Below are 23,106 nucleotides of genomic sequence, written 5' to 3' on the forward strand. Positions count from 1 at the left end.
AGGGAAGAATGCCCCGTACAGTGGTGGGCCAGAGGGAAGAATGCCCCGTACAGTGGTGGGCCAGAGGGAAGAATGCCCCCTTACAGTGGTGGGCCAGTGGGATGGATGCCCCGTACAGTGGTGGGCCAGTGGGATGGATGCCCCGTACAGTGGTGGGCCAGTGGGATGGATGCCCCCTTACAGTGGTGGGCCAGAGGGAAGAATGCCCCCTTACAGTGGTGGGCCAGTGAGATGGAGGCCCCCGTACAGTGGTGGGCCCGTGGGATGGAGGCTCCCCTTACATTGGTATGTGATGAAATGAGAAATGTAAATATCTTCTGTTCCGCTTCAATTGCATTTATTGAAATGTTTCTGGAAACATTACAACAAAGAGCTGCGCACAATCGTTGCCAAGATCCAATCATTCAACAATTGAAGTACATAAGGAACAAAAGGGAGGGGAAGCGGTGGGGAGGGGGAGGGGAGCGTAATCGGAGCGTGGCTGATAAGGCCGGCCAGCTTGGTGACTGATAAAGGCACGAGAACAAATATGAGGAACAAATGTTAAATAAGCGTCTGCACAGAAGAAACCCGCTAGCTAGGCCACTGGGGACGGAAGAAGGTCCTCGAAGCCTCGAACCAAAAATATTGCGGAACCTTTATGAGAAATTCTTCAAACTACAAGACATTATCTTCTGTCAGTTCCTCTCCCATTATCAAACCTCGTCTATGAGGAATGGAACTCCCACTGATGGTCATTTGTGTGCAAAATAGGTAAAAAGCCCAGGGGGGTGAATACTTTTGCAAGGCACTGTAGGTAGGGAAAGGGGTAAAAGGAAGAAAGATTGGAAAAAAGGAGAAAAAAGGAGTACGAAAAATAGAGAAGAAAAGGGGGTGATGAGTCCGTCCGGGGATCTACCTCCAGCCAGGGCTGGACTGGGACAGAAATTTGGCCCTGAACTTCATCCAGACCGGCCCACTTTAATTTGAAGTGTCCCCCTTGCATCAGAGTCCCCCCCATCAGAGTCCCCCTTGCATCAGAGAGTCCCCCTTGCATCAGTGCTAACCTTGTATCAGAGTTTCCACCATCAGAGTTTCCCCCATCAGAGTTTTTCTTGCATCAGAGTCACCCTTGCATCAGAGTGTCCCCCATGCATCAGAGATCCCCCTTGCATTAGTGTCCCCCCTTACATCAGAGAGTCCCCCTTACATCAGAGTGCCCCCCTTGCATCAGAGTGTCCCCCCCTTGCACCAGAGAGCCCCCTTTGCATCAGAGTGTCCCCCCTTACATCAGAGTGTTCCCCCTTGCATCAGAGTGTTCCCCCTTGCATCAGAGTGTCCCCCCTTGCACCACAGAGCCCCCTTTGCATCAGAGTGTCCCCCCTTACATCAGAGTGTTCCCCCTTGCATCAGAGTGCCCCCCTTGCATCAGAGTGTCCCCCCCTTGCACCACAGAGCCCCCTTTGCATTAGAGTGTCCCCCCTTGCATAAGAGTGCACCCCTTGCATCAGAGTGTCCCCCCTTGCATCAGTGTCCCCCCTTGTACCAGAGAATCCCCTTTGCGTTAGAGTGTTCCCCCTTACATCAGAGTGTTGCCCCTTGCATCAGAGTGCCCCCCCCTTGTACCAGAGAGCCCCCCTTTGCATCAGAGTGTCCCCCTTACATCAGAGTGTTCCCCCTTGCATCAGAGTGCACCCCTTGCATCAGAGTGTCCCCCCTTTTATCAGTGTCCCCCCTTGTACCAGAGAGCCCCCTTTGCATTAGAGTGTCTCCCCTTACATCAGAGTGTTCCCCCTTGCATCAGAGTCCCCCTTGCACCAGAGAGCCCCCTTTGCATTAGAGTGTCCCCCCTTACATCAACGTGTCCCCCATTGCATCAGAGAGCCCCCCTTGCATCAGAGTGTCCCCCATTGCATTAGAGTGTCCCTCATCAGAGTTTCCCCCTTGCATCAGAGTGTCCCCCCTTGTACCAGAGAACCCCCTTTGCATTAGAGTATCCCCCCTTACATCAGAGTGTTGCCCCTTGCATCAGAGTGCCCCCCTTGCATTAGAGTGTCCCCCCTTGTACCAGAGAGCCCCCTTTGCATTAGAGTGTCCCCCCTTACATCAGCGTGTCCCCCATTGCATCAGAGAGCCCCCCTTGCATCAGAGTGTCCCCCATTGCATTAGAGTGTCCCTCATCAGAGTTTCCCCCTTGCATCAGAGTGTCCCCCCTTGTACCAGAGAGCCCCCTTTGCATTAAAGTGTCCCCCCTTACATCAGCGTGTCCCCCATTGCATCAGAGAGCCCCCCTTGCATCAGAGTGGGGAATAACTTTACTCCGGACGTACAACATACACGCACCTCTCGTAGCCTGCGTCGGGCGCACGTAGGTTCGTGAATCGCCGTATTTCCCCTCATTTGCATGTTTGAATGGCTAATCAATGGGAGCGGCACCATGCGCCCAGCCTAAATGTGCGCCCACCCTACGCCGGCGTAAGCAAGCTACGTCGGCGGGGTGTAGCCTGTTTTTAGGCGCATCTCTGTTTGTGGGTCTGGTGCACACATACGACGGCGCACATTTGCACCCAAGGTCAGCGTATCTTGTTATATACGTCGGCGTAGGTGCTTTGTGAATCTGGGCCCCTGTATCTCTTCTTGCAGTGAAAAAAAAAGGGGGGTGTAAAAAAATATATACAGTGGAACCTCGGTTTACGAGTAACGCAGTTAACGAGCGTTTTGAATAACGAGCAACTTTTTTTTTTTTTTTTATTATTCTGACTCGGTTTGCGAGTGTTGTCTCGCAAAACGAACAGAATTCAAGCTAATGGGGTGTGCAGTACCGCATTTGGCCAGAGGTGCGGGGGCACCGGTGACACTCGGAACGGTGCGGAGCCGTTCTGAAATAATAATTTTCTGATGAACAGCGTTTTTAACTAAAACTGCGTCCCCTATTCCTCCAGATACATAGTCATCATGGACTGGATACATCGACGACATACTCGATTGTTACTATCTTATCTTATCTAATCTTATCTAATCTTGTTGTGCCCTGACCTTTGTTCATTAGGTAACAGTAGAACATTTTTATTGCTTGTTTGTTATTATAATGTGTATTGATGTCAAGGTTTTTAAAAATATAACATTATGACGTATATAGAAACAATCGTAAATATGTCCTTTGTACTCCATAACAGCCCTCAAAAAATCCACTCGCCTGCTCGCATTTTGCGAGTGGATTTTGAGGGCTTGCGAGTGTGGGTTGCCTGGGAGCTGGGGGGCGAGCACCGCTGGCAGCCTGGATTTTATGGGAGCCGTTCTCCCAGCGATCGGAGGAGAGAGGAGAGCCGCCGGGGGACATAACAGCTTTCATTTCAATAGCTGTGTGTTCCCCACGCCGTCATATACAGCCCCTCCCCCTTGTCCGGGGAACTTTGATAGACAGATCACCAGTACAATCTTGGGACAGGTAGGCTGCATTGGAGACACAGGCTCACTCGGAACTGTCCGAGCAATAAAAGGGGTCCCTTCTACACTGACCCTCAATGTAAGGCGTCCCTTCTACACTGACCATCAATGTAAGACGTCCCTTCTACACTGACCATCAATGTAAGACGTCCCTTCTACACTGACCATCAATGTAAGATGTCCCTTCTACACTGACCATCAATGTAAGACATCCCTTCTACACTGACCCTCAATGTAAGACGTCCCTTCTACACTGACCATCAATGTAAGGGGTCCCTTCTACACTGACCATCAATGTAAGGGGTCCCTTCTACACTGACCATCAATGTAAGATGTCCCTTCTACACTGACCATCAATGTAAGGGGTCCCTTCTACACTGACCATCAATGTAAGGGGTCCCTTCTACACTGACCATCAATGTAAGATGTCCCTTCTACACTGACCATCAATGTAAGACATCCCTTCTACACTGACCCTCAATGTAAGAGTTCACTTCTACACTGACCATCAATGTAAGGCGTCCCTTCTACACTGACCATCAATGTAAGAGTTCACTTCTACACTGACCATCAATGTAAGAGTTCACTTCTACACTGACCATCAATGTAAGAGTTCACTTCTACACTGACCCTCAATGTAAGACGTCCCTTCTACACTGACCATCAATGTAAGGTGTCCCTTCTACACTGACCCTCAATGTAAGACGTCCCTTCTACACTGACCATCAATGTAAGGCGTCCCTTCTACACTGACCCTCAATGTAAGGCGTCCCTTCTACACTGACCATCAATGTAAGACGTCCCTTCTACACTGACCATCAATGTAAGATGTCCCTTCTACACTGACCATCAATGTAAGGCGTCCCTTCTACACTGACCCTCAATGTAAGACGTCCCTTCTACACTGACCATCAATGTAAGATGTCCCTTCTACACTGACCATCAATGTAAGGCGTCCCTTCTACACTGACCCTCAATGTAAGGCGTCACTTCTACACTGACCATCAATGTAAGGCGTCCCTTCTACACTGACCATTCAATGTAAGACGTCCCTTCTACACTGACCATCAATGTAAGGCGTCCCTTCTACACTGACCATCAATGTAAGACGTCCCTTCTACACTGACCATCAATGTAAGGTGTCCCTTCTACACTGACCACCAATGTAAGACGTCCCTTCTACACTGACCATCAATGTAAGGCGTCCCTTCTACACTGACCATCAATGTAAGGCGTCCCTTCTACACTGACCATCAATGTAAGGCGTCACTTCTACACTGACCATCAATGTAAGACGTCCCTTCAACACTGACCATCAATGTAAGGCGTCCCTTCTACACTGACCATCAATGTAAGGCGTCCCTTCTACACTGACCATCAATGTAAGGCGTCTCTTCTACACTGACTACCAATGTAAGGCGTCACTTCTACACTGACCATCAATGTAAGGCGTCCCTTCTACACTGACCATCAATGTAAGGCGTCCCTTCTACACTGACCCTCAATGTAAGGCGTCCCTTCTACACTGACCCTCAATGTAAGGCGTCCCTTCTACACTGACCACCAATGTAAGACGTCCCTTCTACACTGACCACCAATGTAAGACGTCCCTTCTACACTGACCCTCAATGTAAGGCGTCCCTTCTACACTGACCATCAATATAAGGCGTCACTTCTACACTGACCACCAATGTAAGGCGTCACTTCTACACTGACCATCAATGTAAGGCGTCCCTTCTACACTGACCATCAATGTAAGACGTCCCTTCTACACTGACCATCAATGTAAGGCGTCCCTTCTACACTGACCCTCAATGTAAGGCGTCCCTTCTACACTGACCATCAATGTAAGGCGTCCCTTCTACACTGACCATCAATGTAAGGCGTCCCTTCTACACTGACCATCAATGTAAGGCGTCCCTTCTACACTGACCATCAATGTAAGGCGTCCCTTCTACACTGACCCTCAATGTAAGGCGTCCCTTCTACACTGACCATCAATGTAAGGCGTCACTTCTACACTGACCATCAATGTAAGGCATCCCTTCTACACTGACCCTCAATGTAAGGCGTCCCTTCTACACTGACCATCAATGTAAGGCGTCCCTTCTACACTGACCCTCAATGTAAGGCGTCCCTTCTACGCTGACCCTCAATGTAAGGCGTCCCTTCTACACTGACCATCAATGTAAGGCGTCCCTTCTACGCTGACCCTCAATGTAAGGCGTCCCTTCTACACTGACTATCAATGTAAGACGTCCCTTCTACACTGACCATCAATGTAAGGCGTCCCTTCTACACTGACCATCAATGTAAGGCGTCTCTTCTACACTGACCCTCAATGTAAGGCGTCCCTTCTACGCTGACCCTCAATGTAAGGCGTCCCTTCTACACTGACCATCAATGTAAGGCGTCCCTTCTACACTGACCATCAATGAAAGGCGTCTCTTCTACACTGACCATCAATGTAAGACGTCCCTTCTACACTGACCATCAATGTAAGACGTCCCTTCTACACTGACCACCAATGTAAGGCGTCCCTTCTACACTGACCATCAATGTAAGGCGTCCCTTCTACACTGACCATCAATGTAGGGCGTCCCTTCTACACTGACCATCAATGTAAGACGTCCCTTCTACACTGACCATCAATGTAAGGCGTCCCTTCTACACTGACCATCAATGTAGGGCGTCCCTTCTACACTGACCCTCAATGTAAGGCGTCCCTTCTACACTGACCATCAATGTAAGACGTCCCTTCTACACTGACCATCAATGTAAGACGTCCCTTCTACACTGACCCTCAATGTAAGGCGTCCCTTCTACACTGACCATCAATATAAGGCGTCACTTCTACACTGACCACCAATGTAAGGCGTCACTTCTACACTGACCATCAATGTAAGACGTCCCTTCTACACTGACCATCAATGTAAGGCGTCCCTTCTACACTGACCATCAATGTAAGACGTCCCTTCTACACTGACCCTCAATGTAAGGCGCCCCTTCTACACTGACCATCAATGTAAGGCGTCCCTTCTACACTGACCATCAATGTAAGGCGTCCCTTCTACACTGACCATCAATGTAAGACGTCCCTTCTACACTGACCATCAATGTAAGGCGTCCCTTCTACACTGACCATCAATGTAAGACGTCCCTTCTACACTGACCATCAATGTAAGGCGTCCCTTCTACACTGACCATCAATGTAAGACGTCCCTTCTACACTGACCATCAATGTAAGGCGTCCCTTCTACACTGACCCTCAATGTAAGACGTCACTTCTACACTGACCATCAATGTAAGACGTCCCTTCTACACTGACCACCAATGTAAGACGTCACTTCTACACTGACCATCAATGTAAGACGTCCCTTCTACACTGACCATCAATGTAAGACGTCCCTTCTACACTGACCCTCAATGTAAGGCGTCCCTTCTACACTGACCATCAATGTAAGACGTCCCTTCTACACTGACCATCAATGTAAGACGTCCCTTCTACACTGACCATCAATGTAAGACGTCACTTCTACACTGACCACCAATGTAAGGGGTCCCTTCTACACTGACCATCAATGTAAGGCGTCCCTTCTACACTGACCATCAATGTAGGGCGTCCCTTCTACACTGACCCTCAATGTAAGGCGTCCCTTCTACACTGACCATCAATGTAAGACGTCCCTTCTACACTGACCATCAATGAAAGGGGTCGCTTCTACATAGCGCCGTCAATTTACGCATCACTTTACATGTACATTCACATCAGTCCCTACCCTCAAGGAGCTTACATTCTAAGGTCCCTAACTCACAATCATATACTAGGGGCCAATTTAGACAGAAGCCAATTAACCTACCAGCATGTCTTTGGAGTGTGGAAGGAAACCGGAGTACCCGGAGGAAACCCACGCATGGCACAGGGAGAACATGCAAACTCCAGGCAGGTGGTGTCGTGGTTGGGATTCGAACCAGCGACCGTTTTTACAGCTAGGCGAGAGTGCTACCCACTACACCATTGTGCCACCCAACGACCATCAATGAAAGGGGTCACTTCTTCATTGACCACCAATATAAGGGGTCACTTCTACACCAACCATCGCCACAATTTTCACTGGCTAGGTTTAGTTTCTGACCATTATTATTACATTATTATTACAGTGCCTTGCAAAAGTATTCACCCCCCTTGGCTTTTTACCTATTTTGTTACATTACAGCCTTCAGTTGAATGTTTTTTTTTCCTGAATTCTATGTGATGATCAGAACACAAGAGTCTAAGTTGGTGAAGTAAAATTGGAAAACTAAATACATAAAACAATTATTCAGAAATAAAAAAATGATAATGGTCATGTGCGCAAGTATTCACCCCCTTTGTTATGAAGCCCATAAAAAGCTCTGGTGCCACCAATTCCCTTCAGAGGTCACATAATTAGTGAAATGACGTCCACCTGTGTGCAATCTAAGTGTCACATGACCTGTCATTACCTTTCTGAAAGGCCCCAGAGGCTGCAACACCTAAGCAAGAGACACCACTAACCAAACACGGCCATGAAGACCAAGGAACTCTCCAGATAGGGAAGGGACAAGTACAAGTCAGGGTTAGGTTATAAAAAATTATCAATAGGAGCCCCATCAAATCTATCTGTCAGGAAAGGCGTTTCAGTAGTCTGCCTAGCAACAGCAGTGTCAGAAGTTTGGCGCATGCGCAATGGCGCGCATGCGCCATGGCGCACCGGCGCTCTGTGACAGCACTTGGGTGCCAAAATAGGCTATTTAAAGAGATCAGACACCTTGCTGCCTTGCTGTCCGGTCTACAGCGTTCCTGAGACCCCTGCTACCTGCGATTCTTTGTTACCTGAACCGGCTCTCCTTTGACTACTCCTGCTTGCTGCCTGTCTCTGACATCGGCTTGTCCTGACCTCGCTTCCGCTTCTTCCTTCTAACCTGATTGCTGCCCGCCTGATGAACTGACCCGGCCTGGATTTTGACTATTCTCCGGATTCTGCTCCTGTACCTGATCTGCCCGCCTGTATTTGACCCAGCCTGTCCTCACCTGCGAACCTCCTGTTCCACACAGGGCCGTCTCAATAGCATCATGGGCCCCTGGGCAAAGTAATGCTCTGGGGCCCCTACAATGATGACAGTGCAGGTAAACAGACATTAAGTAGGTAGGAGGCAGACTGCCTCCGCTTTGCATCTATCACTCTCAGTGAAATCATGGGGCCCCCAATTTTGGGGCAGCGTGGGCTCAAGGACCAGCTGCTTTTGGGGAAAGTTCAGGGGCCCCCATGCAGCTGGGGCCCCTGGGCAGTGCCCAGGTGTGCCCTCTCATTAAGACAGCCCTGGTTCCATGAGTGCCGTGCCGCTGTCTACAGTTCTCAGCCTCCATACACCCCTCCATACACCCTCCATACACCCTCCCATACATCCACCATACACCCTCCATACACCCTCCATACACCCTCCATACACCCTCCATACACCCTCCATACACCCTCCAAACATCCACCATACATCCTCCATACACCCTCCATACACCCTCCATACACCCTCCATACACCCTCCATACACCCTCCAAACATCCACCATACATCCTCCATACATCCTCCATACACCCTCCATACACCCTCCATACATCCACCATACACCCTCCATACACCCTCCATACACCCTCCATACACCCTCCATACACCCTCCAAACATCCACCATACATCCTCCATACACCCTCCATACACCCTCCATACATCCACCATACACCCTCCATACACCCTCCATACACCCTCCATACACCCTCCATACACCCTCCATACATCCACCATACATCCACCATAAGACCCTCCATACACCCTCCATACACCCTCCATACACCCTCCATACACCCTCCATACACCCTCCATACATCCACCATACACCCTCCATACACCCTCCATACACCCTCCATACACCCACCATACATCCACCATACACCCTCCATACACCCTCCATACACCCTCCATACACCCTCCATACACCCTCCATACATCCTCCATACACCCTCCATACACCCTCCATACATCCACCATACATCCTCCATACACCCTCCATACATCCTCCATACACCCTCCATACACCCTCCATACATCCTCCATACATCCTCCATACACCCTCCATACACCCTCCATACATCCACCATACATCCTCCATACACCCTCCATACATCCACCATACATCCTCCATACACCCTCCATACACCCTCCATACATCCACCATACACCCTCCATACATCCACCATACACCCTCCATACACCCTCCATACATCCTCCATACACCCTCCATACATCCACCATACATCCTGCATACACCCTCCATACATCCTCCATACATCCTCCATACACCCTCCATACATCCTCCATACACCCTCCATACATCCACCATACATCCACCATACACCCTCCATACATCCTCCATACACCCTCCATACACCCTCCATACATCCTCCATACACCCTCCATACACCCTCCAAACATCCACCATACATCCTCCATACATCCTCCATACACCCTCCAAACATCCACCATACATCCTCCATACACCCTCCATACATCCTCCATACATCCACCATACACCCTCCATACACCCTCCATACATCCTCCATACATCCACCATACACCCTCCATACACCCTCCATACATCCTCCATACACCCTCCATACACCCTCCATACATCCACCATACATCCACCATACACCCTCCATACACCCTCCATACACCCTCCATACACCCTCCATACACCCTCCAAACATCCACCATACATCCTCCATACACCCTCCATACATCCTCCATACATCCACCATACACCCTCCATACATCCACCATACACCCTCCATACACCCTCCATACATCCACCATACATCCTCCATACACCCTCCATACACCCTCCATACACCCTCCATACACCCTCCAAACATCCACCATACATCCTCCATACACCCTCCATACATCCTCCATACATCCACCATACACCCTCCATACATCCTCCATACACCCTCCATACATCCTCCATACATCCACCATACACCCTCCATACACCCTCCATACATCCTCCATACACCCTCCATACACCCTCCATACATCCACCATACATCCACCATACACCCTCCATACACCCTCCATACACCCTCCATACACCCTCCATACACCCTCCATACACCCTCCAAACATCCACCATACATCCTCCATACACCCTCCATACATCCTCCATACATCCACCATACACCCTCCATACATCCACCATACACCCTCCATACACCCTCCATACATCCACCATACATCCTCCATACACCCTCCATACACCCTCCATACACCCTCCATACACCCTCCAAACATCCACCATACATCCTCCATACACCCTCCATACATCCTCCATACATCCACCATACACCCTCCATACATCCACCATACACCCTCCATACACCCTCCATACATCCTCCATACATCCTCCATACACCCTCCATACACCCTCCATACATCCACCATACACCCTCCATACATCCTCCATACACCCTCCATACATCCACCATACATCCTCCATACACCCTCCATACATCCTCCATACATCCACCATACACCCTCCATACACCCTCCATACATCCTCCATACACCCTCCATACATCCTCCATACATCCTCCATACACCCTCCATACACCCTCCATACATCCACCATACATCCTCCATACACCCTCCATACATCCTCCATACATCCACCATACACCCTCCATACATCCTCCATACACCCTCCATACACCCTCCGTACACCCTCCGTACATCCTCCAGACATCCACCATACATCCTCCATACATCCTCCATACACCCTCCATACATCCACCATACATCCTCCATACACCCTCCATACATCCTCCATACATCCACCATACACCCTCCATACATCCACCATACACCCTCCATACACCCTCCATACATCCTCCATACACCCTCCATACACCCTCCATACACCCTCCAAACATCCACCATACATCCTCCATACACCCTCCATACATCCTCCATACATCCACCATACACCCTCCATACATCCACCATACATCCACCATACACCCTCCATACACCCTCCATACATCCACCATACACCCTCCATACACCCTCCATACACCCTCCATACACCCTCCATACACCCTCCAAACATCCACCATACATCCTCCATACACCCTCCATACATCCTCCATACATCCACCATACACCCTCCATACATCCACCATACACCCTCCATACATCCTCCATACATCCACCATACACCCTCCATACACCCTCCATACATCCTCCATACACCCTCCATACACCCTCCAAACATCCACCATACATCCTCCATACACCCTCCATACATCCTCCATACATCCACCATACACCCTCCATACATCCACCATACACCCTCCATACACCCTCCATACATCCTCCATACATCCTCCATACACCCTCCATACACCCTCCATACATCCACCATACACCCTCCATACATCCTCCATACACCCTCCATACATCCACCATACATCCTCCATACACCCTCCATACATCCTCCATACATCCACCATACACCCTCCATACACCCTCCATACATCCTCCATACACCCTCCATACATCCTCCATACATCCTCCATACACCCTCCATACACCCTCCATACATCCACCATACATCCTCCATACACCCTCCATACATCCTCCATACATCCACCATACACCCTCCATACATCCTCCATACACCCTCCATACACCCTCCGTACACCCTCCGTACATCCTCCAGACATCCACCATACATCCTCCATACATCCTCCATACACCCTCCATACATCCACCATACATCCTCCATACACCCTCCATACATCCACCATACACCCTCCATACATCCACCATACACCCTCCATACACCCTCCAAACATCCACCATACATCCTCCATACATCCTCCATACACCCTCCATACATCCACCATACATCCACCATACACCCTCCATACATCCTCCATACACCCTCCATACATCCTCCATACACCCTCCATACACCCTCCATACATCCTCAATACATCCTCAATACACCCTCCATACACCCTCCATACATCCACCATACATCCACCATACACCCTCCATACACCCTCCAAACATCCACCATACATCCTCCATACACCCTCCATACACCCTCCATACATCCACCATACATCCTCCATACACCCTCCATACATCCTCCATACATCCACCATACACCCTCCATACATCCTCCATACACCCTCCATACACCCTCCATACACCCTCCATACATCCTCAATACACCCTCCATACATCCACCATACACCCTCCATACATCCTCCATACACCCTCCATACATCCACTATACTTCCTCCATACACCCTCAATACATCCTCCATACATCCACCATACACCCTCCATACATCCACCATACACCCTCCATACATCCACCATACACCCTCCATACACCCTCCATACACCCTCCATACATCCTCCATACATCCACCATACACCCTCCATACACCCTCCATACATCCTCCATACACCCTCCATACACCCACCATACACCCACCATACACCCACCATACATCCACCATACACCCACCATACATCCTCCATACACCCTCCATACACCCTCCATACACCCTCCATACACCCTCCATACATCCTCCATGCACCCTCCATACATCCTCCATACACCCACCATACATCCACCATACACCCTCCATACACCCTCCATACACCCTCCATACACCCTCCATACATCCTCCATGCACCCTCCATACATCCTCCATACATCCACCATACACCCTCCATACATCCACCATACACCCTCCATACATCCACCATACACCCTCCATACATCCACCATACATCCTCCATACACCCTCCATAAACCCTCCATACATCCACCATACACCCTCCATACATCCACCATACACCCTCCATACATCCTCCATACACCCTCCATACATCCACCCTCCATACACCCTCCATACACCCTCCATACACCCTCCATACACCCTCCATACACCCTCCATACATCCACCCACCATACATCCTCCATACATCCTCCATACATCCTCCATACATCCACCATACACCCTCCATACATCCTCCATACACCCTCCATACATCCTCCATACACCCTCCATACTTCCTCCATACACCCACTATACTTCCTCCATACACCCTCCATAAATCCTCCATACATCCTCCATACACCCTCCATAAATACTCCATAAATACTCCATAAATACTCCATACATCCTCCATACATCCTCCATACACCCTCCATACATCCACCATACACCCTCCATACATCCACCATACACCCTCCATACATCCACCATACATCCACCATACACCCTCCATACACCCTCCATACATCCACCATACACCCTCCATACATCCTCCATACACCCTCCATACACCCTCCATACACCCTCCATACATCCTCCATACACCCTCCATACACCCTCCATACATCCTCCATACACCCTCCATACACCCTCCATACATCCTCCATACATCCACCATACACCCTCCATACATCCACCATACACCCTCCATACACCCTTCATACATCCTCCATACACCCTCCATACACCCTCCATACACCCTCCATACACCCACCATACATCCACCATACATCCTCCATACATCCTCCATACACCCTCCATACATCCACCATACACCCTCCATACACCCTTCATACATCCTCCATACACCCTTCATACATCCTCCATACATCCACCATACACCCTCCATACACCCTCCATACACCCTCCATACACCCTCCATACATCCTCCATACACCCTCCATATGCCCTCCATACACCTGCTTGGACTACAGTACACCCCCCTGCTTGGGCTACAGTACACCTCCCTGCTGCTGCTGCTGCTGCTTCCAGCCCTCTACACCAGCTTACCTGCCAGGCACTTGTGCCCCTTTGCACTCTCAAGCTCCTGTCTACTCTACCAGGAGTTCTTGAGCCAGAGGTTTACGAGAGGCCGCTCCCCGCACGTTGGGCTCTACTACCAGGTACGTGACACTATCATCACCAGATGGAAAGGACACGGCACAACAGCAAACCGGCCAAGAGACGGCCCCACACCAAAACTCACGGGCCGGGGCAAGGAGGGCATTAATCAGAGAGGAGCACAGAGACCTAAGGTGACCCTGGAGGAGCTGCAGAGTTCCACAGCAGAGACTGGAGGATCTGTACATAGGGGGACAAACTCCATAGAGTTGGGCTTTATGGGGGAGGGGCCAGAAAAAGAAAGACATTACTTTCATTAAAAAAAAAACGAAATGGCACGTTTTGAGTTTGCGATAAAGGCACGTGGGAGAGACGCCCCAAAATGTACGGAGGAAGGGGCTCTGGTCTGATGAGACTAAAATTCAAAGAAAACGCAAACCCAACACATCACATCACAAAATAATAAAATATAATATAATCTTTAATAAAAAAATCCTAGTTAAGATTTATATGGTTGTAACCAATCTGTGTTTTGTTTATGCTTTTTTTTTATTTTTTCACCAACATGTTAAACTAGAATTCCTCTGGAGGCCATTAGAGATTCTGCAGGAGATTGCAAATGAAAAAAAAAAAAATAATCTGTATGAATATAATAAAATATAATATAAAAATCCTATTTAAGATTTATATGGTTGCAAACAATCTGTTTTATGTTATTATTTTTTTCACCAACACTTTAAACCGTAATTCCACTGGCGGTCATTAGAGATTCTGCAGATTACAAATGAAAAAAAAAATAATAATCTGTATGAATATAATAAAATATAATATAATATAAAAATCCTATTTAAGATTTATATTGTTTCAACCAATCTGTTTTTTTTTTATGTTTTTTTTTTTCAATTAACACGTTAAACCAGAATTCTACTGAAGGCCATTAGAAATTCTGCAGGAGATTGCAAATAAAAAATAATATATTTTATTATATTCAAACAAATTATTATTTTGTATTTGCAATCTCCTGCAGAATCTCTAATGGCCTTCAGTGGAATTCTGGTTTAACGTGTTAATTGAAAAAAAAAAAAAAACACAGATTGGTTGAAACAATATAAATCTTAAATAGGATTTTTATATTATATTTTATTATATTCATACAGATTTTTTTTTTATTTTTTTTCCTTTGCAACCTCCTGCAGAATCTCTAATGGCCTCCAGAGGAATTCTGGTTTAATTTGTTGATAAAAAAAAAAAAAAAAAAAAAACACATATTGGTTACAACCATATAAATCTTAAATAGGATTTTTATATTATATTATATTCATACAAATTAATATAATATAAAAATCATATTTAAGATTTATATGGTTGCAACTAATCTGTGGTTTGTTTATGTTTTTTTTTTAAATTAACACATTAAACCAGAATTCCTCTGGAGGCCATTAGAGATTCAGCAGGAGATTGCAAAGGAAAAAAACCTAAAAATAATCTGTATGAATATAATAAAATATAATATAAAAATCCTATTTAAGATTTATATGGTTGCAACCAATCTGTGTTTTATGTCATTATTCTTTTTTTCACCAACACTTTAAAAATGTAATTCCACTGGCGGTCATTAGAGATTCTGCAGATTACAAATGAAAAAAAAAATAAAAATAATAATCTGTATGAATATAATAAAATATAATATAATATAAAAATCCTATTTAAGATTTATATGGTTGTAACCAATATGTGTTTTGTTTATTTTTTTTTTTTCATCAACAAATTAAACCAGAATTCCTCTGGAGGCCATTAGAGATTCTGCAGGAGATTGCAAATGAAAAAAATAAAAATAATCTGTATGAATATAATAAAATATTATATAAAAATCATATTTAAGATTTATATGGTTGCAACCAATTTGTGTTTTATGTTATTATTTTTTTTCACCAACACTTTAAACCGTAATTCCACTGGCGGTCATTAGAGATTTTGCAGATTACAAATGAAAAAAATAAAAATAATAATAATCTGTATGAATATAATAAAATATAATATAAAAATCCTATTTAAGATTTATATGGGTTCAACCAATCTGTGTTTTGTTTATGTTTTTATAAAAAAAATAAAAATAATTCAACCAACACGTTAAACCAGAATTGCAAAAAAAAAAAAAAACATTTGAACTTTATTGCTACTTACACTGCTAGCATGCATCAAAATAAATTGGCTACTATGAATTGCTTTTGAATAAATAGTTATTTGATAATTGGCTAAATGGTAAACAAAAAAGCCAGATAAAAAAAAAAAAGTATTTTCTGCTTAAAAAAAACAACAACATTGACCCAAAAAAAAAATAAAACTTTTTTTTGTACCGAATGAAAAGTTTGTAAACCAAAAAATAAAAAATCAATTGACAATTATTATTGGATTATTATAGCTATTAACCACTTAAGACCCAAAAAAAAATGCAGGTAAACGACCAGGCACCTTTTTGCGATTTGGGCACTGCGCCGCTTTAACTGACAATTGCGCGGTCGTGCGGCGCGGCTCCCAAACAAAACTGGCGTCCTTTTTTCCCCCACAAATAGAGCTTTATTTTGGTGGTATTTGATCACCTCTGCGGTTTTTATTTTTTGCGCTATAAACAAAAATAGAGCGACAATTTTGAAAAAAAATCAATATTTTTTACTTTTTTCTATAATATCTCCCAAAAAATATATAAAAAAAATATTTTTTCCTCAGTTTAGGCCGATACGTATTCTTCTACATATTCTTGGTAAAAAAAAAAAAACGCAATAAGCGTTTATTGATTGGTTTGCGCAAAATTTATAGCGTTTACAAAATAGGGGATAGTTTTATGGCATTTTTATTAATATATATTTTTTTACTACTAATGGCGGCGATCAGCGATTTTTTTTTCGTGACTGCGACATTATGGCGGACACATCGGACACTTTTGACACATTTTTGGGACCATTGTCATTTTCACAGCAAAAAATGCTATAAAAATGCACTGATTACTGTGAAAATGACAATTGCAGTTTGGGAGTTAACCACAAGGGGGCGCTGAAGGGGTTAAGTGTGACCTCATATGTGTTTCTAACTGTAGGGGGGCGGGGCTGGACGTGTGACGTCATTGATCGCGTTTCCTTATATCAGGGAACAGACGATCAATGACAGCGTCACAGTGAAGAACGGGGAAGGTGTGTTTACACACAGCTGTCCCCGTTCTTCAGCTCCGGGGACCGATCGCGGGACTCCAGCAGCGATCGGGTCCGCGGGTACGGAGCTTCGGACTGGGTCGCGGGCGCGCGCCCGCGGCTGGGCATTAAACAATCACGTACAGGTACGTGCCCAGCCGTGCCATTCTGCCGACGTATATCGCGTTAGGCGGTCCTTAAGTGGTTAATCATACTAACGTACAGTGGGCTGTAGGTGTGATCATTAAACCCGATAAAGATTGTTACGCCGCGTACACACCACCGGAATTTCCGGCAACAAAACTGCGGATTTTTTTCAGACGGGTTTTCGCTCAAACTTGTCGGTCACACAAATGTTGTCGGAAATTTCTGATCGCCAGTGACGTACAACACTGCGACGAGCCGAGAAAAACAGAGTTGAATGATTCCGAGCGTGCGTCAAACTTGATTCCAAGAATGCGGCGAATTCATTCAGAGCATGCGTAGGATTTTTGTGCGTCGGAATTGGATACACGCGATCGGAATTTTCCCACAAGAACTTTTGTTGTCGGAAAAATTGAGAACCAGCTCTCAAACATTTGTGGGAACGGTGGGAATATCCGACCAAAAGCTCACGTCGGACTTTTGTTGGCGGAAATTCCGAACGTGTGTACGCGGCATAAGGGTTCCTCCATGGTAGAAATGTTGGGAAAAGGTCCAGCGATTGGTAATGTAATCCTGGGAACAACCCCGGAAAGCGGCGGGAAGGAGGGGCCACCTCTCCGGAAGGCAAAAGGAAATAGCGGGGTTGTGGCATCGAGCTGCAGCCGTAACCCCCGTCTGGAAAACTCGGATGAGAGCTTTCCCTTGGGAATCCCGACCGTGTTTATGCTCCATCTGAGTTTTTCCCCCCCACAGGAAAATGGCTGTTTTCTGCCGGGAAACAGTCCGCCGGGAAGCCCGAGGGGAAAACCGCAAACCTGCTCTCAACTTTTTCCCCATACAGATGATCGGTTTTCCTGTCAGGAAAACTCAGATGGGAGCTTTTCCTCGGGAATCCCGACCGTGGTTATGCTCCATCTGAGTTTTTCCCCCCCACAGGAAAACTGACAAAAATGGCCGTTTTCTGCCGGGAAACCCGAGGGGAAAACCGAGAACCTGCTCTCAACTTCTCCCCCGTACAGACGATCGGTTTTCCCGTTGGGAAAACTTCCGATGAGAGCTTTTCCCTTTCCTTGGAATCCCAACACTGGGTATGCTCCATCTGAGTTTTTTTCGATGGCCGGTGATCTGCCGATACGGTTCCGGCTAACGTGAAAGTTCCTGCGCAGGCGCAATCTGATCTGCCGATATGGTTCCGGCTAACGAGAAAGTTCCTTTAAGGACTGCGCAGGCGCAAACTTGCCGACGGAAATCTCCGAACCTCGGCCGGCATCCAGTCCGCCGGGAATCCCGAGGGGAAAACTGAGAACCTGCTCTCAACTCTTCCCCCGTACAGACGATCGTTTTTTCCCCTCGTCAGGAAAACTCGGATGAGAGCTTTCCCTCGGGAATCCAGACCGTGGTTATGCTCCATCTGAGTTTTTCCCCCCACAGGAAAATGGCCAAAAATGGCCGTTTTCTGCCGGGAAACAGTCCGCCGGGAATCCAGAGGGGAAAACCGCGAACCTGCGCTCAACTTTTCCCCCCTACAGACGATCGGTTTTCCCGTCGGGAAAACTTCCGATGAGACCTTTTCCCTTTCCTTGGAATCCCGACCGTGGTTATGCTCCATCTGAGTTTTTTTCGATGGCCGCTACACGCAGCCGGTTTTTCCGAGGGGAAAAAGTCAACTTTTCCCCCGTACAGATGATCGGTTTTCCTGTGGGAAAACTCAGATGGGAGCTTGTCCTCGGGAATCCCGACCGTGGTTATGCTCCATCTGAGTTTTTCCCCCCCACAGGAAAACTGACAAAAATGTCCGTTTTCTGCCGGGAAACAGTCCGCCGCGAATCCCGAGGGGGAAAACTGAGAACCTGCTCTCAGCTTTTCCCCCCGTACAGACGATCGGTTTTCCCATCGGTATAAACTCACAGATGAGAGCTTTTCCTCGGGAATCCCGACCGTGTGTATGCTCCATCTGAATTTTTTTTTCGATGGCCGGTTTCTGCTACACACGGCCGGGTTTTCTGAAGGGGAAAAAGTCCGTCGGGAATGCCGGCAGGGAAAAAAAAAAAGAGAGCAGGTTCTTTTTTTTTTTTGTGGGTTTGTCAGTTTTACCATCGGAAAAAACTGCGAGGGAGCGCACACACCTCGCCGGAATTCCAAGGACAAAAGCTCTCCTGGCAGTTTTCCCGACGGAAAAACCCGCTCGTGTGTACGGGGCTTAAGACTAAAACTAAATCGAAAATTTGCTGCCAAAAGTAACGGAAATACTCTCGGGGGGGGAATCGTATCTCTACGGCTGGTTGGGAATCTCTTCACTAGCCGTAATGAAGATGGCAGAGTCGGGGAGATTTACCTGAAACTGAAGAGTGCAAAATTAGGGGCAGCCAATCAGCTTGTTCGGTTAAGTTGTGACCTGATCGGTTTCTATGCACAGTTGCACCGGATATTCCGTTCTCCCGTTTTGGTAACTCAACCCCTCCCCCCCCCCCGCCAGTGACATTGACATTCCCAACTCTTTGGTTTTTCCTCACCTGACCATCCTTGACGCTCTCTCTTCTCTCTCTGGCCACCCGGGGAAAACGTCGCTGTCCAGTCACACGGACAACAAACTCTTCTATCTTCTTCCTCTTTCTGGTCTTATTCGGGGAGCCAACAAAAAGTCCCGGTGCCGGTGCTAACCGCGAGAGCTTTGCCCCGTCTTTCCACTCTCAATGACCCCACCTGTTGAAGGACCTTTCCATCGGTCTCATGGTGAGGACTGTCGCAGCCTCTCTCTCTGTCCACCCGGGGAAAACGTCACTGTCACACGGACAACAAACTCTTCTATCTTCTTCCTCTTTCTGAGTTTTCTGGTCTCACAAAAATTTTCCCCAGGAGGAGATCCTCAGTCCCGGTGTGCCGGTGCTAACCGCGAGAGCTTTGCCCCGTCTTTCCGCTCTCAATGACCCCACCTGTTGAAGGACCTTTCCAACGGTCTCCTGTCACCAGAACGGTCTCATGGTGAGGACTGTCGCAGCCTCTCTCTCTTCTCTTTCTTTCTCTCTGTCTTTAAACAGGAAGCCTCGGCTTTCACAGCTTCCACTTCTCTTTTTTTTTTTTTGCCCGTTCACCTCAGACACATTGTGTAATCACACAGCAGCGCACACAGCTGCACCGAGCCCAACGAGCACCCCCGGCGTCAACCAGAACACCGCGCCAGAGGCAGGCCGGGAGGGTGCAAAGGTGCACAGACAGGTTCTGGAGAAGAGGGTGCAAGGTGCGAAAGGAGGGGGGGAAAAACGAGCAGGAAATACAAGGTGGAGAGAGAGAGAGAGAGAGACGGCGCGGTATCTCAGGTAGAAGGCAATACAACACAAAGGTAGCTAAGGTATGAAACGCTTCTCCGCCCCAACTGAGGAGGAGGAGGAGAGGAGGCCAGAGACAGAGAGAGGCCAGGGACAGAGAGAGGCCAGAGACAGAGAGAGGCCAGGAGCAGAGAGAGGCCAGGAGCAGAGAGAGGCCAGGAGCAGAGAGAGGCCAGAGACAGAGAGAGAGGCCAGAGACAGAGAGAGAGGCCAGGAGCAGAGAGAGGCCAGGAGCAGAGAGAGGCCAGGAGCAGAGAGAGGCCAGAGACAGAGAGAGAGGCCAGAGACAGAGAGAGAGGCCAGGAGCAGAGAGAGGCCAGGAGCAGAGAGAGGCCAGGAGCAGAGAGAGGACAGGAGCAGAGAGAGGACAGGAGCAGAGAGAGGACAGGAGCAGAGAGAGGTCAGGAGCAGAGAGAGGCAGGAGCAGAGAGAGGCCAGGAGCAGAGAGAGGCCAGGGACAGAGAGAGGCCAGGGACAGAGAGAGGCCGGGAGCAGAGAGAGGCCAGAGACAGAGAGAGGCCAGGAGCAGAGAGAGGCCAGAGACAGAGAGAGGCCAGGAGCAGAGAGAGGCCAGGAGCAGAGAGAGGCCAGGAGCAGAGAGAGGCAGGAGCAGAGAGAGGCCAGAGACAGAGAGAGGCCAGAGACAGAGAGAGGCCAGAAGCAGAGAGAAGCCAGGAGCAGAGAGAGGCCAGGAGAAGAGAGAGACCAGGAGCAGAGAGAGGCCAGAGACAGAGAGAGGCCAGAGACAGAGAGAGGCCAGGAGCAGAGAGAGGCCAGGAGCAGAGAGAGGCCAGGAGCAGAGAGAGGCCAGGAGAAGAGAGAGACCAGGAGCAGAGAGAGGCCAGAGACAGAGAGAGGCCAGGAGCAGAGAGAGGCCAGGAGAAGAGAGAGGCCAGGGACAGAGAGAGGCCAGGGACAGAGAGAGGCCAGAAGGAGAGAGAGGCCAGGAGGAGAGGAGGCCAGGAGCAGAGAGAGGCCAGAGACAGAGAGAGGCCGGGAGCAGAGAGAGGCCAGGAGCAGAGAGAGGCAAGAGACAGAGAGAGAGGCCAGAGACAGAGAGAGAGGCCAGGAGCAGAGAGAGGCCAGGAGCAGAGAGAGGACAGGAGCAGAGAGAGGACAGGAGCAGAGAGAGGACAGGAGCAGAGAGAGGCCAGGAGCAGAGAGAGGCAGGAGCAGAGAGAGGCCAGAGACAGAGAGAGGCCAGGAGCAGAGAGAGGCCAGGGACAGAGAGAGGCCAGGGACAGAGACAGGCCAGAGAGGAGAGAGAGGCCAGGGACAGAGAGAGGCCAGGAGCAGAGAGAGGCCAGGAGCAGAGAGAGGCCAGGAGCAGAGAGACAGGCCAGGAGCAGAGAGAGGCCAGAGACAGAGAGACAGGCCAGAGAGGAGAGAGAGGCCAGGAGCAGAGAGAGGCTCGCCAGGAAAAAATTAGCAGCGCAGCAATTGGACTGGAAGAGACAAAAGAGCAAACAAGTCACTAATAATGGGCTAGATTCAGTAAGCAGATACGGCCGCGTAATTTCAAATCTGCGCCGTCGTATCTTTACGCCGATTCTCAAAGGCAGATACGTTCAAAAAATAGGCTTCCTCCGCCGACGTAACTTGAATACGGCGGCGTATAATTGTGTGCAATTTTACGCTGGCCGCTAGGGGCGCTTCCATTGTTTTCGGCGTAGAATATGCAAATGACCTAGATACGCCGATTCACAAACGTACGTACGCCCGGCGCAATTTTAACATGAACAGACCGCAAGTTGAGAAGCGGGGGGGGAGTGTCGCAAGTTGAGAAGCGGGGGGGAGTGTAGCAAGCCGAGAAGCGAAGCGGGGGGGAGTGTAGCAAGAAGCGGGTGTCACAAGTTGAAAAGTGGGGGGGGGTGTCGCAAGTTGAGTGAGAAACGGGGGGGGTGTCGCAAATTGAGAAGCGGGGGGGAGTGTAGTAAGTTGAGAAGCAGGGGGGGGCAGTGTCGCAAGTTGAGAAACGGGGGGGGGGAGTGTCGCAAGTTGAGAAGCAGGGGGGGAGTGTCCTAAGTTGAGGAG

The 23,106-nt window shown here is 48.3% G+C and overlaps 1 protein-coding gene across 1 annotated transcript in view; it reads right to left on the reverse strand.

Moving 5' to 3' along the window:
* Nucleotides 1-21,005, reverse strand: part of PTPN6 (protein tyrosine phosphatase non-receptor type 6) — a 110,183-nt gene extending 89,178 nt beyond the window's left edge. The window contains exon 1 of the mRNA XM_040361199.1: nt 20,260-21,005. Coding sequence (XP_040217133.1) covers nt 20,260-20,267 — 8 coding nt within the window. The 5' untranslated portion in view covers nt 20,268-21,005. The remainder of the gene's footprint in view (nt 1-20,259) is intronic.
* Between the last annotated feature and the right edge of the window lie 2,101 nt (nt 21,006-23,106).

Source organism: Rana temporaria, chromosome 8 (assembly GCF_905171775.1).
Source record: "Rana temporaria chromosome 8, aRanTem1.1, whole genome shotgun sequence".
In the NCBI taxonomy this organism is placed as follows: domain Eukaryota; kingdom Metazoa; phylum Chordata; class Amphibia; order Anura; family Ranidae; genus Rana; species Rana temporaria.